Source organism: Ochotona princeps, chromosome 5, assembly GCF_030435755.1.
Source record: "Ochotona princeps isolate mOchPri1 chromosome 5, mOchPri1.hap1, whole genome shotgun sequence".
Classification (NCBI taxonomy): domain Eukaryota; kingdom Metazoa; phylum Chordata; class Mammalia; order Lagomorpha; family Ochotonidae; genus Ochotona; species Ochotona princeps.
Genome location: NC_080836.1, coordinates 81,185,258 through 81,204,154, shown reverse-complemented (window position 1 = coordinate 81,204,154; position 18,897 = coordinate 81,185,258). Strand labels below are relative to the sequence as shown.

Below are 18,897 nucleotides of genomic sequence, written 5' to 3'. Positions count from 1 at the left end.
ATCTTTCATCCAATTATTCACCTGGGTGGGCCAGATCAAAGCTCAGAACTAGGAGATTCATTCATGTCCCCCTCAAGGGTGCATGGACCCAAGCACTGGGGCTCTCTGCTTTCCCAGGTGCATAGCATTCCAATATGAGATGCTAGCCTTACAGAGACAGCTTAATCCATCGTCTCACAACAGCAGCCACTACCTCACCATGAAAATTTCTAAAGCCCATGAAATTCTTGTTGGAATTATATACATGGTAGACACAAAGGCAGCCATACACAGATAAAAAGATATCGACTAATTAGCAAGTAATCGCGGCACAGCTTTCTGCAATGTCTTCTTCCACCAGGAGGAATCAGAATATGTCATGTTAGGGTTCTAGGAGGTGTGTCAGTCTTTTGCCCTTGCAAATCACTCAAATCTCTCTTCTCTTCAGGCTCCTTAAAAAACAATTAAACCATTGCAAAGACAAACTGCAAGCAATATGCACTTCCCAGGAAGAAAAAAACTTCAGATTTGAAGCAAAAATTCACCAGCTCACTGCCAACCAGAATGGTCTATGGGCCAAGCTACAGCTGCTCAGACAGGATCTACAGGTATTAACTGTGGGAGAAGCTGGCCATGCAGACCAGCTGAAAGTCTAACCTTATGTCTTCCAGTCATAAGAGGTCTGCAGCTGGAAGCTTCCCACCTGGCTTTCATCAGCTCCCTCTGTTGCCCTTCTCCTGCCATGCCCAACCTCCTCCCGCTTCCATTGTCCAGATTCTATCCTATCTGCTCTTGAAGGGGCAACGCTTTAGACATACAATAGGAGGAAAACACCTAGTTACAACATTGATTCTCAAACCTCTGGATCTCAGGCTCTCTCTCTCTTTTGTTTCATAAGATAGATTGTTTGTTTGACACGGAAAGAGAAAAGGAGAGAAAGGAAGAGAGAGAGAGAGAGAGAGAGAGAGAGAGAGAGAGAGAGAGAGAGAGAGAATCTTCTGTTTGCTGATTTATTAACTAAAAGCCACACAACTTCAACTTGGGCTGGGTCAGGTCAGAGTCAAAAGTCAGGAACTCCATCGTGGTCCACCATGTGTGTTTGGGGGGTCCAAATTACTTGGACCATCTTCCAATGTCTTCCCAGTGCATCAGCAGGAAAGTGGATTGCAAGTAGAACAGACAGAACTCCAGCAGATGTTCCTATATGGGATATTGATGCTGCAGTGCAGCGCAATGCCACTCTCTCATGATTTCTTGAACAGGCTTAAAATTTTTTTTGAAGACTTCAAGGAGCTTTTGTTTCAATGAATTATATCTGCCACTATTTAGAGTCAAAGTTAAAACTAAAAAGGATTGGAAATAATATAAAAAAACATAAAGATTATATTATCATATATCTAGCTTTTAAAAACTAACCATGCTTTTTGAAAAAGTTATAAGGGACACACTTCCAAATACGTTTTAGTTGAAGTACACAAACAATATGATCTCACACAGATTTGCTATTGAAAAAGGGAGGAGCATTGTAATGGTTGTCAGAATATGTTACTTTTTGGGTACTACATAAAACTATGATAATTTATGGTTTCTTAAAGAATAGTTGTAATAGGAAATATGAAACTACATCTGTTTTACATTGTTTCATTAGATGCCATTGCAAGAATTGCTTAAAAAAAACAATTCACTGACGTTTAAAGGATTTATTTATTTTTATTACAAAGTCAGATATACAGAGAGGAGCAAAGACAGAGAGGAAGATCTTCTGTCCAATGATTCACTCCCCAAATGACGGTCAGAGCTGAGCTGATCCAAAGCCAGGAGCCAGGAACCTTCTCTGGGTCTCCCATGCGTGTGCAGGGTTCCAAGGCTTTGGGCCATCCTCGACTACTTTCCCAGACCACAGCAGGGAGCTGGATGGGAAGTGGAGCTGCCGGGATTAGAACCAGTGCCCATATGGGATCCTGGCGCATTCAAGGCGAGGACTTTAGCCGCTAGGCCACGCCACCGGGCCCAAGAATTGCTTTTAAAATGGACTTTTTAATCTATGAATGATTTTTCTTGACACCATATCTGTTATTTAGAACAATAATTGGTTATTGGGAGATGTGCTGAACTTTCTTATTTTGCATATTTCATTATGTACAATATAAAGTTTTTTAAATTAAAAATTCAGATTCAATAATAATAATATCACCAATGACCATATTATAAAAATGTTAGAGTAAGAAGCTAGCAAAGTTATGGCAACCAATGCAAGTTCTAAAGTTCTAGTTTTATTTGAAACCTTAACTATTATAACTGACAACAAGTACTGTTAACTCTTTTTCTTGCAATGATATTCTGAAGTTTATTTTTGGGAACATATTTGATATCCAAGTCTGAATAGCTAGTTCATAGCTTTGTCACAAGAAGCAATCTTTGTATTTTGGTGTGCATGGGATTATTTTATACATATTTCCCACCTCATCAAATGATACTTAAAAACCATTTTATTTTTATCAAGAAAATTAAGCCATTTTTATTCTATCAAAGTTTTTTTAAGATTCATTTATTTTTATTGGAAAGGTAGATTTGCAGAGCAAAGGAGGGACAGAGAGAGAAAGATCTTCCATTCACTAGCTCACTCCCCAAATGGCCACCAGGAGTAGAACTGAGTTGATCCAAAGCCAGGAGCCTCCACCATGTCTTCCACAAGGATGCAGGTTCCCAAAGACTTGGGACATCATCTGATGCTTTCCCAGGCTGTAAGCAGGGAACTGGATGAGAAATAGAGCAGCCAGGACACAATCCAGTAGGGATGTCAGTGCTTGCAGGGGGAGGATTGACCGATTAAACCATCACTCTGGTGCCTAAAGACATTCTTTTTTAAAAAGGGTTTCTTTGTTTAAAAGTCAGAGTGATGGGACAAAAGGGAGTGAGAACTATCTTTCACATACTGGTTTGCTCCCCAGATGGCTATAGCAGTCAGGTTTAGCCCAAGTTGAAGCGAGGAGTTAGGAACTCAGTTCAGATTTCCTACATGGATGTCAGGGACCCAGACACTTGGACCATCTTCTGCTTGAAGCCTTATCAGGAGCTGACTAGCTGGAGCTTTATCTGGCATTTCAGTACAGGAATAGCATCACAAGTAGCAGCTTAACCCAATCACAACACCAGTCTCTGTCAAATATATTCCTAAGTGGGACTGGCTTTATTTTTTACTGCTGTTGTATGACAGCGAGGTATCCAGTAACTACTAGGACTGTTCGATGAAATGCTAATACATTAAGGGCTATACATATTGTTCATTTTTGTACCATCAGTTCAAATGTTAATGTATGAGCAGCCAGAAAAATTCTAAATATAGTTTCAAAAATAATTTTGAGTTCATGGTCCCGTAAAAGTGTTTTGGCAATTTCCTATGATCTGGGAATCACACAAGCTGTGCTTAGAGCTCCGTTTTGTCTGTAGCATATCTCTGTTTTATGCCTGTGATTTATCACGACCCCCACAACTCACCTGCCAGATGAATTTGTATGAACATGTTTTATCATAACTTTTATCTATTGATTCAAGAGATGGTTTTGCTTTCAAAAAGTTTTTTTTTTCATTTCAACAATTTTAAGTATTTAATTTAGTAGTGTTAATTATATTCATACTGTGTACAATCAATCTCATGAACATTTCCATTTGGAAAAACATGTTTTCATACACAATAAACAACTCTCTAATTCTTCTTTCTCCTGAAACTTTTCTCAATTTGTCCTCCCCACAGCCTCAGGAAGCGCACCATTTGTCATTCTGTTTCTATGAGTTTATACATGCTGAGTATCTCATACCACAGCAATTTGCAGTATCTGTCTCTTTGAGAGCAGCTTATTTCGCTCAGCATAATAGCTTTATAATGGTTCTAGAAACTGGCTTTTCAAAACATAGAGTGTCCCTGAATTTCTTATTGATATTTCCTGTGATATCTTAAAACCTGAACTGTTCCAACTCTTGTAGAAAGCAGTAGGTTGACATCAAGTTATCAGCACAAAAAAAAAATAATAATAAAATGAATTTAGGGAGCAGACAGAAAATTCTTGCATTAGAATTTTCTCTTGAAATTAAAAACCCTGTTACGAAGTAGGATAAATGTAAATTATTTCATACATTTTCCTTAATCTAGACAATGTTGCAGCCACATCATCCTTCATCTTCTTGTCAAAATGTGGAGTCCAAGGTTGGCCATTCTTCAGCTGAACAACTTCTGAAGGGGAGAGATTCTTCCCAACCCAGCACTGCCACAGAGAATGGCTCAGATGGGGACCCTCTTCCTGTGCCTGCCATGATTGATAGAAGGCAAACAAACATGAAGCATGCTCTCCCAAGTTCACAATCATCAGTGAATAGTTTGCAAAGCATAAGATCACAAAATCCGGCACAAAAGAGGCCAATCCCTCGCTCTCTCCCAGGTTGGCAGGAGGGACTGCCACAAGACGTCTCCCCAGCTGCTCCCACAGGGATAGGCAGTCTTGCCCTGGCATCTGTGGAAAGGAAAGCAACAACTCATACGGAAGAGAGGAGGGATGAGCAAGAGGAAGAGGAACTGCAAGAGCTGCTGACAAAACTTCTGGACACCTTCGGTCTAGAAAGGCCGTCAGGTAAGATCTATACAATCAATGGACACAGAAATGACCAGAGAGTCAGGAAAACACTTCATTTTATAGAAATCCAACAGCTGTGATTTGCTAGTGTATAATCAAGCCCTGAATCTTTTGAGCATCAGTGGTTTCTGTGAACTTGATTACTACTGTTACTTAATTCAAAATGTTATTGAGCACATGAAAAGTGATAAACATGTGAGAATTTTTAGTACAGCACCTAACACATAGTAAACATTCATTAATACTTCTTATATTTTTATTATAATTATCATTAACAATAGTCCTAAATCATTCACAAATGGCAGGCTGAGGTCATTACTTTAAAATGGTGATAACAATGTTCTCTCTCTAGAAAAAAATGATGATTCCAATAGTATAAGTGGCACCATCATTATTATCTTCTTCATAAGTTACGACTCATTGAGAAGTCCTGAGGCCTTATTTACATAAAAAAGTAATCACCCACAATAGTTATTTCTTTTGATTTGGAGTGACCTTGTCTTATTTCTAGCTGGAATATATAATGATTATTGGATGTTGGTGTTAGGATGAGAGATAACCTTATGTGTTTCTCTATCAGAGGAGGCCTCTCCCAAAATATTTGTATGTTAGCAAATCAATTTATAAAAGCTGTCATAATTTTCTTATACTCACAGGGAACAGAAGTCCAAGATTAAGCCACACAAATTTCTTTTGGAGTCTGTCTTCTTGTCTTATAGATGACCACATCCCTTCTGTGTCTTCCCGTCATCTTCCCACTGTGAATGGTTATCCCTTTCTTCTTCTTCTTCTTCTAAAGGTGCCAGTTATATTGGATTAAGGATCATTCTAATTATTCTATTTTAAATTGTTACCTCTTTAAAGGTTTATTTGGTATATGAAAAGAAGAGTTACAGAAAGAGAAATACACACACACACACACACACACACACACGAAGAGTGAGAGAGAGAATCTTCCATCCATGGGGACCATTTCAAATGGCTCAGTTGCCTGGGGTGGGCAGACTGAAGCCAGGCACCAGGAGCTCTACTGAGGTCTGTATGTGGGTGGCAGGGGCTCAAGCATTTGATCCATTATCTACTGCCATTACATGCACATTGGCAGAAAGCTGGATTAGAGATGAAGCTGCCAGGATTCAAATCAGTGCCTGCCTGTGATGTTATTATTGCAGTGGTGGCTTAACCCACAGCACAGCAATGCTGCCCTCTAACTTGCCCTCTAACTTGCCTGTTTAAAGATTTCATTGCTAAATGCATGGGGATTAGAACTTTAACACATAAATTTGAGTAAGTGGGGGCACATAGGCGTCCAGGACAGTTGAAGAGCTTTAAAATGGTTAGATGATAATGTGAATTTTATAGAGAACTTGGTAAAGCCATGTCAATGAAGAAACTATCTTTTTATTCTAAAAATCTCTACAGTAAATGAAATGGGAGTTATTTTTTTTTCTTAGAACAAACTTGCTTCTTCGTGAAAGAAGTTCACGAAGATGTCAACAGTGTACTCCAAATTCCTCAAAGGAAATGGGAACTCCTTGAGCGTGATTTTTGAATTAACACACATTTGCATCCACTGTATTCCTATCTAAACATCCTTGGGGTCACACTGGATGTGCAGAATAAAGTCAATATCCACTTGACCTTTCTGGAAAATTCACATGATATTCTCTTTCTAGACAAGTTTGTTTTTTTTTTTTTTTTAAAAAAAAACGTTGACATTAGTTTTGTTTGTTGTTGTTTTCCAGGTGAGTTTATTCAGTTACAATTCTCTAAAATGTTGGTTTTGGGTCAGCCCTTACAAATAGCTACATCATACGCTTAAGATAATAGACAAACCTATTACCCATATTTGGAAGAAAATAACTTGTATGAAGTTTAACAACTAAAGCTAAAATATACAACTAAACCTAAAGATTCATGCCGCTTTAAGTGACTTTACCAAGACATGTGTGTGTGACTATATATATATATATATATATATATATCGTTAAATCATTATGTCATTGAAAGATATAGATAATGTATTATATTATTAAAAGGAAAATCACAGATATTCCTCATTTTAGGTGATGCAATACTAAAGTACACAATCAGTATTATCTAATTTTGTAGAAAGTATTTGAAAATTTGTCACAAAAATTCACCTCTGCTTTTACTTACGTTCTTAACAGAACCATTGACATGCTTCTTTATGAAATTTGTATTGTTATGCAAATGTGATTATAATATTAACAGAAAGGTCTTCATCTTTTTATCATTAAAATACTCTTTACTTGATGATGACTCAACATAAATTATTAAGGTTTATAATGAGATTTATTTTGTATAAATATTTATTTCTGAGAGACCCACAAACACAAGGGTCTATGTTAATCCTAATGGCTACTGTTTTGCAGTACATACATCTCTCCTCACTTAAATATTTTTATCAATCTTATATCCTCAATCTGATATTAAATAGAATCCTCTTTTTAAACCCCATTTACCCATTTACAATATGGTTTATAAAAATACTCTGTAAGTCTTACAAAATCTATGCATACTCATAAAAATTACATCAAACTGCATTAGAAATGGAAGTGTGATAAACATGTTGATGATGACATGGAAAGCAAAACATGTTAAATTAACAAGTAAGTTATCTTTCTCTAAAGATTTATTTTTATTTGAAAGTCAAAGTTACAGAGAGAGAAGTAGAGACAGAGGGAGAATCTTCGATATGCTGGTTCATTCCCCAAATGACTGCAATGGCCACCACTCATGTGGGAGACCAGGATGGAGTTCCTAGTTCCTGGCTTTGGCCAGACCCAGCTCTCACTGTTATAGCTACTTGGGAAATGAATCAGTGGATGAAACAATCTCTCTCTCTCTCCTTCCAACCTTTCCCTCTCTCTACTAAGTAAGTAATGAATACATCTTTAAACATGAGGTTATAAAAATCGTTTCAACACAGTGCTAGAAGTCCTAGAAAGCCAATTAGCCAAGAAAAAGAATGAAAGGCATCCAGTTCAGAAAGGAGTAAGTAAAATCAACTCTGTTTCCAGATGACCTGATCTTAAGGGCATGATTAAGGATGAGGATTCGGGAGGGTTATTTCTATTTCTCTCTTCCCCACTTAGAACCAACAGTATAGTTATTATTTTAAGTAATCAGAAACATTGGACTTCAAATTAAATAAATTCCAGGAAAATAAAGAAAAATTACTGAGCAAGCTCAAGAGAAAGTTCAACATTGTATTTTCACATTTATTTATGAAGTAATCTCAGATGTTCTCTAGGAACCCTAGAACTGTTTGCTGAAATAATAATGGCATATCTCTGGCATTCTATTTTTATCATAAATATATATACACAGTCATGTGCTACATAATGATGTTTTTGTCAGTGGGGGACTGCACATATGACACACATAAAATTATAGTGGAGTTGAAAGTTCCTATCACCTAGCAATATTACAGGCATTATAGTTCTATAGCACAACACATTATTCATGTTTGTGGTGCTGCTGGTGGAAACAAACCTTTTGCTCCTATGAACATTTAGTACATAGTGCTATGTGATATACAAACTACTGATAATAATGAAAACCATCCACATTGCTGGTTTATGTATCTCCTTTACTAAACTCTCGTAGTTATTTCAGAGTGTACACTTTCCACTTGTAAAAACAATTGGTCTAGCAGTTAAAGTGCCCTGTATCTAGGTCCCTGAGTTCAACATACTTATCTCATGTTCTGGATCAGCTTGCTAATGCAGATCCTAGTAAGCAAGAAATGATGACTTGAATGATCAGGTTCCAGCCACCCAAGTGAGAATTCTAGATGGATTTTCTAGTTCCTGTTTTCTTCACTCCTTACTGCCAGTCAGCCACTTTGGCTGTTTAGTGAGTGAACCAATGGATGGGAGCTTTCTTATTCTCTTTCTTTCTCTCTCTCTCTCTCGTAAACAAGCAAATTTTTCTAAACCGTAAATCATTTAGTGTGTTCACACTGTCAAAAGCTTCACAGACTTTCTGTTTACTGAGTCCATGGATTGTATTATCTTCACTTGTGCTTGGTTTCATCTGATGTTACTTTGATTATTAGCGGCAGTAGACTGCAATTTATGTAGGAGATAGATGACAGATAGGTAATGGATAGATAAGGAGAAAAATCATATAGCCTAGTTGTGCATTAGGCTATTTGGTTAAGTATGCTCTATGATTTTGGCATCATGATGAAATCTTATATTTCTCAGAATGTATCCTTCTCATTAAGGTACACACCATATTTGAAATATACTTGTTTGTTTTCATGCATATATGTATATGTAGGAAAAGTGGAAGTAATTTCTGCTCCATGAAGGCAGAAGTTATTACTTAATTCATCATTCCACTATTCATTTTCATTCACTCATCAAATAATCGACAAGTGTCTACTAGTTACCATGCACTGTGCTTGGTGCTGGGTAGTCATGCTGAAATGGTGTAGGTCTGAATTTTTGAAGCACCCATATTGTGTGAGCATGCCTTGGAAAAGAGCAAGGAAGTGAAGAAAGCCAAGAGTCTTGTAATCTTGGTAAGGGGCACGGTGTTAGCCTCTGCAGGTGATGCCCCTCCTAACGCAATGGGGAAAGGAAGTGGCAAATCAGGAACCCTATTCTGAAAATATAAAGTGTGATTTGCATAAGAGACATATATGAAGACATCACAGAGACAAAAATGGTGTATAATCTGGAGCTCAGTTGAGAGATTTCAGTAAAGAATACATACAACAATAAATATTGGTTTGCTTAATTCATAATTGTAACAAAAGTACAAAGGGCTCAGTTTTCAGTTTCAAAGAATAATCATAGACAAGACAACCTAATACTTTGTATACTCTACATCATCATTCTTGTAGTCTTATCTCATCCTAAATTATTCATAGGTTAGACAGAGTTTTTGCTGCATGTAATTGAATAATTTTGTCATTGTGATTTCCTCTGGACTTCCCATTTCACAGGTATGGCATTTATTACCTCATTTGGCTTCTATCGGCATATTAATTCTGATCTTATTATATTGAACTCCAAATATATACCTAGCAATATAATAGGTACTAGATGCTTTTGTTTGTATAGCTTTTTAACATTATGAAGGACTGGAGTTAAAACATAAATCAACTGAATTTGAAAAATTCACGTAAATGAAATGTAATATTGCTTCTCTGTTTCTTTATTGCTGCATTTTTAATTTTTATCTTTTTGATTGAGAAACAAGTATCTGAGAACATTTTGCCTATAGACAAGGTGTTTAGTCAAACAACAAAAATATGATTTATTCAAGGACCTTATAGCTGGGGAGCAGTGTTAGAGGAAGTGTGGACTAAAAATAACCTGATACTGATTTCTTTCCTGTTAGGTTCAGCAGAAAGCAGCAAAGATTGAGCCACCATATAAATGATGTAGCTGAAAGTTATGTAACTAACAAAATAAGCCTTTCTGAGGTGACACACACACAACATAATGCTATGTATTCATCCATGGAGCAAAATCTCAAAGTACACAGTTTCCCAAATATAAATTCATCATCTTGCCCTCCAACCTTCTCACCTGTTCCTCAGAAGCGCCAGGAGCCATGAGAGAAGATCCATAACCTATCTGTCTTCGTAGTATTGATCACAATGAATGAGAACCTTCATGTGTGCCAGTTGGCTTAGGGAGCTGAGGAGCAATGCAGGGCAGTTCTTTGTAAGGGAGTTTTGTGCAAATCTGCTTGAGAATCCACAGGTTCATTCCTCTGAAAAACTCTCCTGTTTGTGGGTTTCAGGTCCACAGTCTTTGGAAAACACTGACTTGTATGGAGCAGCTGAACGGGTTTGCAGGGCCTTTTCTGCCCTTATGGATCAAATCACCTTACCCAAGTTGAAGTGAAAAGAAGTCCAGTCTCAAACGCTCCTGGTTGTGATAACAAAATTCATTTTCCAGATCGGTATTGAAAGGATTAAGTCTTCTTCCCTACTTCCCTACCAATTATTTGGTGTGAACTATGGAAAGAGAAGCCTTAATTTTAATTGGCTAATTCATGTATTTTAGTTTTTTTTTTTAATTTCACTGAGTTGATTATTTAATTTTCTGCCTGGGTATTTGGCAAAGAACTAAGTAGACAGACAGACACATACACACAGAGTTTGATCTCTGTAAAACTGATGAAATCTGAACAAAAACTGATTTACACCAATGTCACTTTCCAAATTATGATATTGTACTTTACTATGTAAGATGTTCCAACTGGGCAAAACAAGATGCAGAGTAGACAGGTACCTCCCTGCTACTTCTTAACAATCTCATCTGAATGAACCTATTTCTTCACATTTTTCAAATGCTGTGAGTGTGTCTCTGTGAAACCCTACATTTGATCATCTCAACCAGCTTTGTGTTATCCTTGAGTGGCAGATTAGATTAATAGATGTTTAACTTGATACTGTTCAAAGTAATAACTAACAATTATGAGTAGTTGAGCACTTTATTTCTGGATATTTTGCAGGTACCAACTAATTTAACCCTCTTAGCCTAGGAAGTGGATGTCCCATTTTATGAGAAAACTGAAATAGAGTTTCAATAGCTTATCCAAAATCATTTCACTAGTGCTTGAAGAAGCTGGCATTGGAACCCAGCTCCTGGACCAGTACTCTAACTATTACTGTCTGATGTTTCCCAATGCATATTGCTATGCCTATTTTCTTTATCTGAAGTTCCTGTTACATTCAGAGAGGCTGTAGCTTTTTATTTCTATTATCTTTAATCTGTAGTATTGTTTGCAAATGAATCAGATAGGATGAGGACTAGGCTTATTCCTCTTCAATCTTATCCTAATATTTTTATTTGATTATCAATCTATAATAAATTTTTCACTTTGGTTTTGTTTAATATATTCAATCTCTTTGTTACTTCATCCCAGCTTGTTCCTTGCAAGTTTGATTGTTCCAGCAAACCATAACTCATGGGACAAATTGTACTCAGCTGCTGTTTTAGACTGTGAACAAAGAATGACCATTACGATTAAACAATGATTGATAAAGCCAAAAGAATATTTAGAAAACCTGAAATTTGTATGAATTCAAACTTTGGTACACAAATTTTTATTGCCACACAGACATACTCTTTCATTTCTGTATTGTGGTAGTTGCATTTGTTCTACCAAAGCAGAAATGATAGGTTTCCCCAGACACAAGAGGGCCCGCAAAGACTATATATATATTTTTTACCGTCTGATCTCTTTTCAGAAAAACATTGACCACTTTTGCTGCAGTGTACCATTAAGGGAGAAGAAACGGACAGTCTCTTTTGCAAGCTGAGCCTGATATCTTTATAAGAATTCACGTGTTTATGTGATGGTGTTAAAGAATGTTATGAAAAACATAAAAAGGGCACAAACACAAAAATTACAAACCTTGGGAAACAAGATAGTGAAAAGGTGAAGATTTTTTCTGTGCTCACTCTCACAGCCAGCTGCCAGTGAGAGCTGAGCCTCCTTCTTGCCCAGCTCTGCGCAAGCCTTCTGCCTTTATTGCTAAACCTCACAGAAAAAATTGAGTCCTCTGACAAAAGCCCTTTAGATAAGAGTTCCTGTGTAAGAAGGACCCTAGACCTTCAATGAAAACACAGAGAGAGACTTCTTTTTGACCTGGAAAGTGCTGACATACCTGAAATTCAAGCTTTCTGTCAACCATTGGGATGGGAACAGAGATTAAAAAATAGCACGGTGTCTGGAACACCAGCAATTTTGGAAGTTGGACTTCTCATCTATGAACCTCATTCCAGTTTAATCACTTTTCAAATAAAAAGTATTTGTAAATTTGATCTTACGATCCTATTACTTTGCTTTTATTTTATTTTTCAATGCTAAGTTTAACAACTTATTAAAGTTTAATATTTAGTCAAATAGGAAATATGTTAATTGGGAAAGATTTTCTACTTATCGCAATTGAGACATGACTAGTGGTAACGTTAGATATTGAAATAAAGAGATTCCAGTAGCATTGTTTAGGGTTCAGAGCTTTTATTTTTTTTTTTCCATTAAATGACTACTTTACTTGTCAGTTTCTTTTGTTTTGTCTTTTGCTTCACTCTATTATCAGACAAGATGCAGGTATCACAGACCACAGGGTAACTGGTGGTGAAAGACGTCTCCCCTTGTGTGCCTATGCATAAGCAATGGCTTAGAAGTTGTATTACAATCCAAGTTAAATGTACGGTGCTCTAGCTTGTTGACAGTGTCAAGATCGCAAAACGTATCATCAAAGTCACCTTTGAAGATACTTAACTCTTTTAGACAATGAGATACCCTGGTGATTAGTCACAATTTGAAATTATATGATAGCAGCCTAAAGAATGAAGCTTCAAATGAATGCTATCAGAGAATTTGGCTTAATATTCATTTCTGGGAATTGTCACCATTTAAAATAAGTAAAGGTTCAGTAACAGGTTTATTTTCTTTTTATCTCCAGCTTTGTTTTCCCAATGAATCTAGACCCACTTCTGTGCGCATGCATGTTTATCAGATCTTGAATCAATTCTTTCTTCTTTAGGAAAAGCGTTCTTGGCAGCTGAGAAAATGTACCTGAAAACAGAAAAAGAAAAAAATTCATAAAGTCACCAAATTATTTTCAAATTTCTGAAATCACAATAAACTGTTTCCTAAGAGTTAGATGTTTCTGCCATTCTACCATCAAAATTTCACATAAATTTATTAATGTAAATTTTCAGTACAAGTTTATGTCCTATAATATTTTGTCATATAGTCAAAATTAGATCAATTATCTTAAATATATTCACTATCAGCGAAATGAATTAAAATATACATAAATAAAATTAAAATTTTCCTTATAATATCTCAACATATAAACATAGCGAAAACTTGTAAAACACACATAATATTCCATTTATGATTGTAGTATATTGCACACACACACCTTATACCATAGATTGTCATAACTGCGCTATTATAGGACATCCAGGAAGCTTCCACATTCCCTATCACTGTAAACAACATTGCAATTAAAAGCCTTGTAACGCATCATGGGACTATGTCTCCAAATGTTTCTTATGCTTGTTACATGAGTAATTGTTGAGCAGTTTGTTTAGGAAATTTCATGGAGTTGAGTAAAGGAGAAAATGAAGCATGTGAGTCTAACTATTTGTTTTAAAGCATTGCTTTCTCTGATATTTTATGTTTACAAATAAGCACCATAAATATTTGCCAGCTAGTTACACACCATCAGATCATAAACCTCAATTTTTCTCTCATGAAGGAGGAAAACAATAACTCCAATACTTTCCAGAACATACAACCTGCAAGGAACAGAAAGAAAGAATTTTCTGTCTTTCTTAAAAGAAGAGTTGGATTTTTTCCCCCAGGAAGTTATTATCAATTTTTACACAGTGATGTACTTTAAAATCTTTTCATGTTTTCCTGAGGTCTTTACTAACCCATAAGTTAATCTTGTTAACCACTTGTTTTGTCTTTGGGAGTTGCCTGTGCATGTTCTTTCCTGAGTCAGTCTTTGGCTTTTTCTCTTCATACATAATTCAGCAGAATTTAACCCATGTATATGTTTTATTCAGCTTTAGCTCATATCTTCCTGGACTAAATATCAAAGATACTTACAGTCCTTTCTTATAATGATGTCTTCAGTTCTTGGATTTGCTGGAAATCTGATTTCTGGTCTTCCTCCCTTCTTACTTATCATTATTATAAATAGACACAGTGTCCATTGCATCATCCAGCTCAATCAACATTTTTGTCTATATTTAAACAAATGTCTTTCATTCTTTCTAATAGAATCAGAGAATATTAGTACATTAAGAGATTTTATGAGATACCTACCTCTTTGCATACCTTTCTTTTTGTTTAGATTATAAAAATGCATTGAGAGGGCTAACTATACTGATGAACTTAACAAAGGTTACATAGTTGTTTGATATGTCTAGTATTTGCTGACCTAATATAAATAAATAGGACACTTTATATATATAAAATTATATGTTTTCTGTTTTGAGTAATTTTTATAGGGATATCTCACAATTTTAACTATTCTTTTGAAGATGTCCAAAATAACAAGGACTCGTCACATATTGTATAGTTACTTATTTCAGTTACTCTTCCCTTTGGCCCCCAATAATGTGATTTTCCTGAGAAAGGCAGGGACAAACCCCTCTTAACACTCACCCCTTTCCAACTTGTAACATGTTACTCCCAGGAACAAAAGAAACCGTTATCAGAGAATCCTTGCAGATACACCCAGAGTCCTGTTGAACCACTGGAAATTTATGAAGCCTCTTGAGAGCTCCATGTTCTTCCAGCTATCTGACTTATGGCTATGATATCTTCTTGACCCAAAATTTTCTTTGTGATTATACCAAACACATTGAATTTTGATCTATAAACAATTGTTTTGTTGAGTATTAAAGTAATATGGATAAAGTGAAATGTTTGCCTCTGCTACTCGGCCGCTTGCGCAACAACTCTCTCTAAAGTTTGTGGACCAGTTGAGTCCATAGCAACTTTGCAGCAAGGTGGATAAAGTGGTTTCTAAGTCTGACGTTTCCTTGGGTAAAGATTACACACACAGACACATACACATGCATATGATTAATAACAAACATGTAACTATTTTCTGTTTAAACTGACCATACCATAGATATTCTGAAGACATTCCCTTAGACTTTTCAGTGCGTGAAAGATACCAAAAGCTATGTTGGTGATTGTTTAGCTACAACAGTTAAACATGAATGGGAGCAGTGGGGAAAGACCCTACAGATTACCCTTGCTGTAGAGAAGTAAATACAAATGCAGGCTTTATATGATGCTGATACCAAAGCAGCCGCTGCTCAAAACAGTTTTACACTTGCATTTTGAATTTCCATTTTAAACAGCAAAGTTGACAGAATTTATTTTCTAGAGTTGAAACTGGCTTAGAATAAAATAATACATATAAAATAAAAAAACTTATCTGTATATAACAATGGATTTTCTGTTGTAATGGGTTAGACAATCACTTTTATTTTCTGAGAGTAAAACAAACCAGTTACGCAAATGTTCATCAGTAACTTAGAAAAAGTCAATGATAGCTGTTATCATTGTTTCCTGTTTTGATAAGAGAGATTACAGGAATTCATAACAATTTTCATGATCAAATGTAAAAAGCAGTTATGCCTTCATTTTCCACTGGCACATAAATAATTCTAGTGGATTACTACTATATATAAGCCCTTGCTCTCAGACCTGGAATTTAATTTGTTCAAATGACACCACAAAAATAACAAAGACAGTATGAGTAGGGCCCAGGCATCTCCTCACTTGCTTACGGGGCTCACTCATTCCAATTCGAAGAGGAATATTTATTACATAATTCCAGAGAAGACTATATAAATTTGTAGGAAGTTTAGACTTACAAAAAAACTAATTACTCAGCTTGCTGATATTAATGACTTATACCTGCTTCATGCAAAAACTCAACAAGGTTTGAATCTGCAAACAGCAGATTGTTCTTGCTACTCAGCAGCTAACTGCATCTCAGGATGCCTCTCCATTTAAACAATGAAAACAATATGGTTCGTTCTTCCGGTTTAAGAGGGGGAAAAAACAATCTGTGTGCTGGAAGACCCCCAACCCCAAAGTGAGTAAGCCTTAGGTTATGACTACCAGTGTTCAAGTTAATCTTAAAAATTAATATTGATCTCAGAGAAGCTCTTTCTACCTTTCTGTTGTGTTTTAGGAACATACTTGTTCTTATTGTTTCTCTGATTTCTCCTTTATGCCACTAAAAGTATGAGGGTGAGGACAGGTTTATATAAGCTGCTACTATAAAATGCTAAAGGAAATGTTTCTTATGGTCTCATCATGTGTGTTCCTGGTTCACTCCTGTAGAGACCTATAGGTGATGCCGGATTACCCCCATGCTGTTTCCCTCTTCCTCACAATCCAACACATTCATACTTGAATGATCTTTTGAAAAGACAGGGCAGCTGGAACTGACCACCTTGTTTACTCCCTGTGTGCTGTGGCTGTGCTGCTGGGATTTTCTCTTCCTCTCCAGTCAACTGCCTCCTTCCTAAGCCATGGTTCCTTGAAAGCACGCAGTCCACATAGATGTCCCAGAAGAGTTGGGCCAGATCCCAAAACAGAGCCCCATGCTTCAAGTTCTCAGATGACTTCAGGTAGATCATAAAATCCCAGAAGCCTGAAACAGTGTTGGAAATGCGAGGCTTTCGCATTTCCAGGAGAAGCACTGAGGAGGATTCCCAGCACTGAGGATCAGCTTGGTGAAGAGCCAGGAGGTCTGTCTGGCTGTGACAGAAGAAAGGAGGTGCACAGCACATTCCCACAATGAGCAGGGAGCAGGTTAGGCTCAAGGGGCGGTGGATCCCAGGATCAGCCATGGCCCTGAAACTGCACAGGATGGAAACATCTCACATCAGTCCCTGCTTGTGTTCCATGGAGTACAGAAAATAAAATTGCCCTTAAGATCGTTGGTCCCAGCAAATGCAACACATCGTAGGCACCAAGCAGGAAAAAAGATTCTATCCTACTTATCATCCAACAAGTCCGGTTCTAGCTAAAATGACTCATTCCCAAGACAGGTAGTGAATATAAAACTAAGACTTACCAGCTGAGAGATATTTATTCCTAAGTTGTGATCTTTTGTAAGGTGAATTGGCAAAACAAGGTTTTGCTGGTGCAGAGGAATGATGCTTTCCTATTTACAGTGTCTTTCAACTTTTTAACAAAGGCATTATGATTATAAAATATTATAATAAAAAGAAACAGTGTGCTAAAGGTAAAGATGAATATATGTGAGAATTACAGGAAAATATTCAGCCCATTTGGGTCGAGTCAGTAGACATTTTGCTATCACTTAAATTTTTTTCATGAATGTAACACTTTTAAAATTCTCTTTTCTTACTTTGGCTCCCAAAGGTCTTAAGGTCATTTTTGACTAGTCTCACTGCCTATTACCATAAAATCAGGGCATCTATATTACCACCTGAAATTATTTTTATGTTACAAGTGCAATGACGTGTTACATCCTGAAAATAATCACTTAGATAATCGGTTTTTTCCCCAGAAAGCAAGGGTAGTCTGACTGCTCACAGACTATCCAAAATACTTAGCACACTTAAACAGATCTTACATAAAGAAAACCTAGGAACGTCGTATATGGGTTAATTTCAATTTATGTTCTGTTCCCAAACATTTATATGTTAGTACATGAAGACAAAGGTGGAAATATGGAACTCTGTTTCCACTGGAGCATTTAATGATAATACAACAGTATGGGATCTTTCTGTTATGCGGAGTAGCAAGATGTACTGAGGCACTATTAAATAAATATTTCAGGAACTCTGAATATTCACACTCCTATTTCAAATAATGTATTTGAAACACAAAAGTATTCGATTTCTCACTACATATTATCTTGAACAAAATCGCATTTATTTTTTTTCTTTTCTCAGCTAAGATATTAAAATATTTTATATTCTGTATTTATCAAAATATCAGATACTCCTCCCCCCCCCCCCCCCGGAAAGTTGCTTTTCCTCCAGGGCTGTTACACCCAAGCAGTTCCGAGATGTAGACAACCAAGGGCGGGGTCGGACCGGGCGGGACACTGTCCTGGGTGTTGAAGTTGGTGCTGTCCGGAACTCAATCCTCACTCACAGGAGAGTTCCTTGGGCTCAGTTCTTTTGGGGAAAGATTGTCTCCTGCCTGGGCAGTTCCTTAACCCTGGGGACCTCCACGAGCCCCATAGGGGCCGCGCGCCGTTCTTGGGGACTTTTAATGAGGCACCTGGCTCCGAGGTCTCACCGTCCTCTGGGCGGAGCTGCCACGGACCCATTCTACCCTTTGCACCCCACTCACCGCCTCACGCTGTGTTATGCTCCTGGGTTGCAGGAAGATGCCTCTTTGTAAGCACTCCGGACCTCTAGGGATTCCCTCGAATGCGCTGAGACGGTTGCCTCTGGAGCGCGTGGAGAGTCAGTGGGAGAGCCGGTGCTTGGGCTGCTCCCGGAGCTGGTGGCTGTACCCCGCTGCCGAGTCCCCAGCGCTGCTGTGCCTCCTCTTATGCAGTGGGAGTGTCCCGTGCCTCGTGTAGTCTACGTCAAAGCGCCTGGGAATGCTGCCACCCCGCGCCTCCAAGTCCACTTCACAACACTATAGGATTTCCTGTCAGGAAACATGCAGGCGTGGCCTCAGCAAACCCTCGCTGACCCTGACCCATAGGCACAGTTCCTCCCGCGAATTTGAGCTTCCGTGTGACTTGGCCGGA

The 18,897-nt window shown here is 37.4% G+C and overlaps 2 protein-coding genes across 2 annotated transcripts in view; one reads left to right on the top strand and one right to left on the bottom strand.

Annotated features, from left to right (window-relative positions):
* DYTN (dystrotelin) overlaps positions 1-10,498 on the top strand; it is a 55,113-nt gene extending 44,615 nt beyond the window's left edge. Inside the window, exons 13-15 of the mRNA XM_058664247.1 lie at positions 428-587; positions 4,130-4,604; positions 10,395-10,498. Coding sequence (XP_058520230.1) covers positions 428-587; positions 4,130-4,604; positions 10,395-10,498 — 739 coding nt within the window. The remainder of the gene's footprint in view (positions 1-427; positions 588-4,129; positions 4,605-10,394) is intronic.
* A 2,293-nt stretch (positions 10,499-12,791) lies between these two features.
* FAM237A (family with sequence similarity 237 member A) lies at positions 12,792-18,650 on the bottom strand. The gene is made up of 3 exons (XM_012926026.2): positions 18,489-18,650; positions 16,609-17,018; positions 12,792-13,187 (listed from the first exon to the last, which is right to left on the bottom strand). The coding sequence occupies exons 2-3, from the start codon at positions 17,006-17,008 to the stop codon at positions 13,054-13,056; spliced, it is 534 nt and encodes a 177-aa protein (XP_012781480.2). The 5' UTR covers positions 17,009-17,018; positions 18,489-18,650; the 3' UTR covers positions 12,792-13,053.
* Between the last annotated feature and the right edge of the window lie 247 nt (positions 18,651-18,897).

Bases quoted from the DNA above. Each gene is read 5' to 3' on its own strand.
- FAM237A (XM_012926026.2), bottom strand. From the start codon at position 17,008: ATGGCTGATCCTGGGATCCACCGCCCCTTGAGCCTAACCTGCTCCCTG. The intron at 13,188-16,608 runs GTGGTCAGTTCC...TTCTGTTTTCAG, and splicing joins GCACACAGGGAGTAAACAAG to GTACATTTTCTCAGCTGCCA.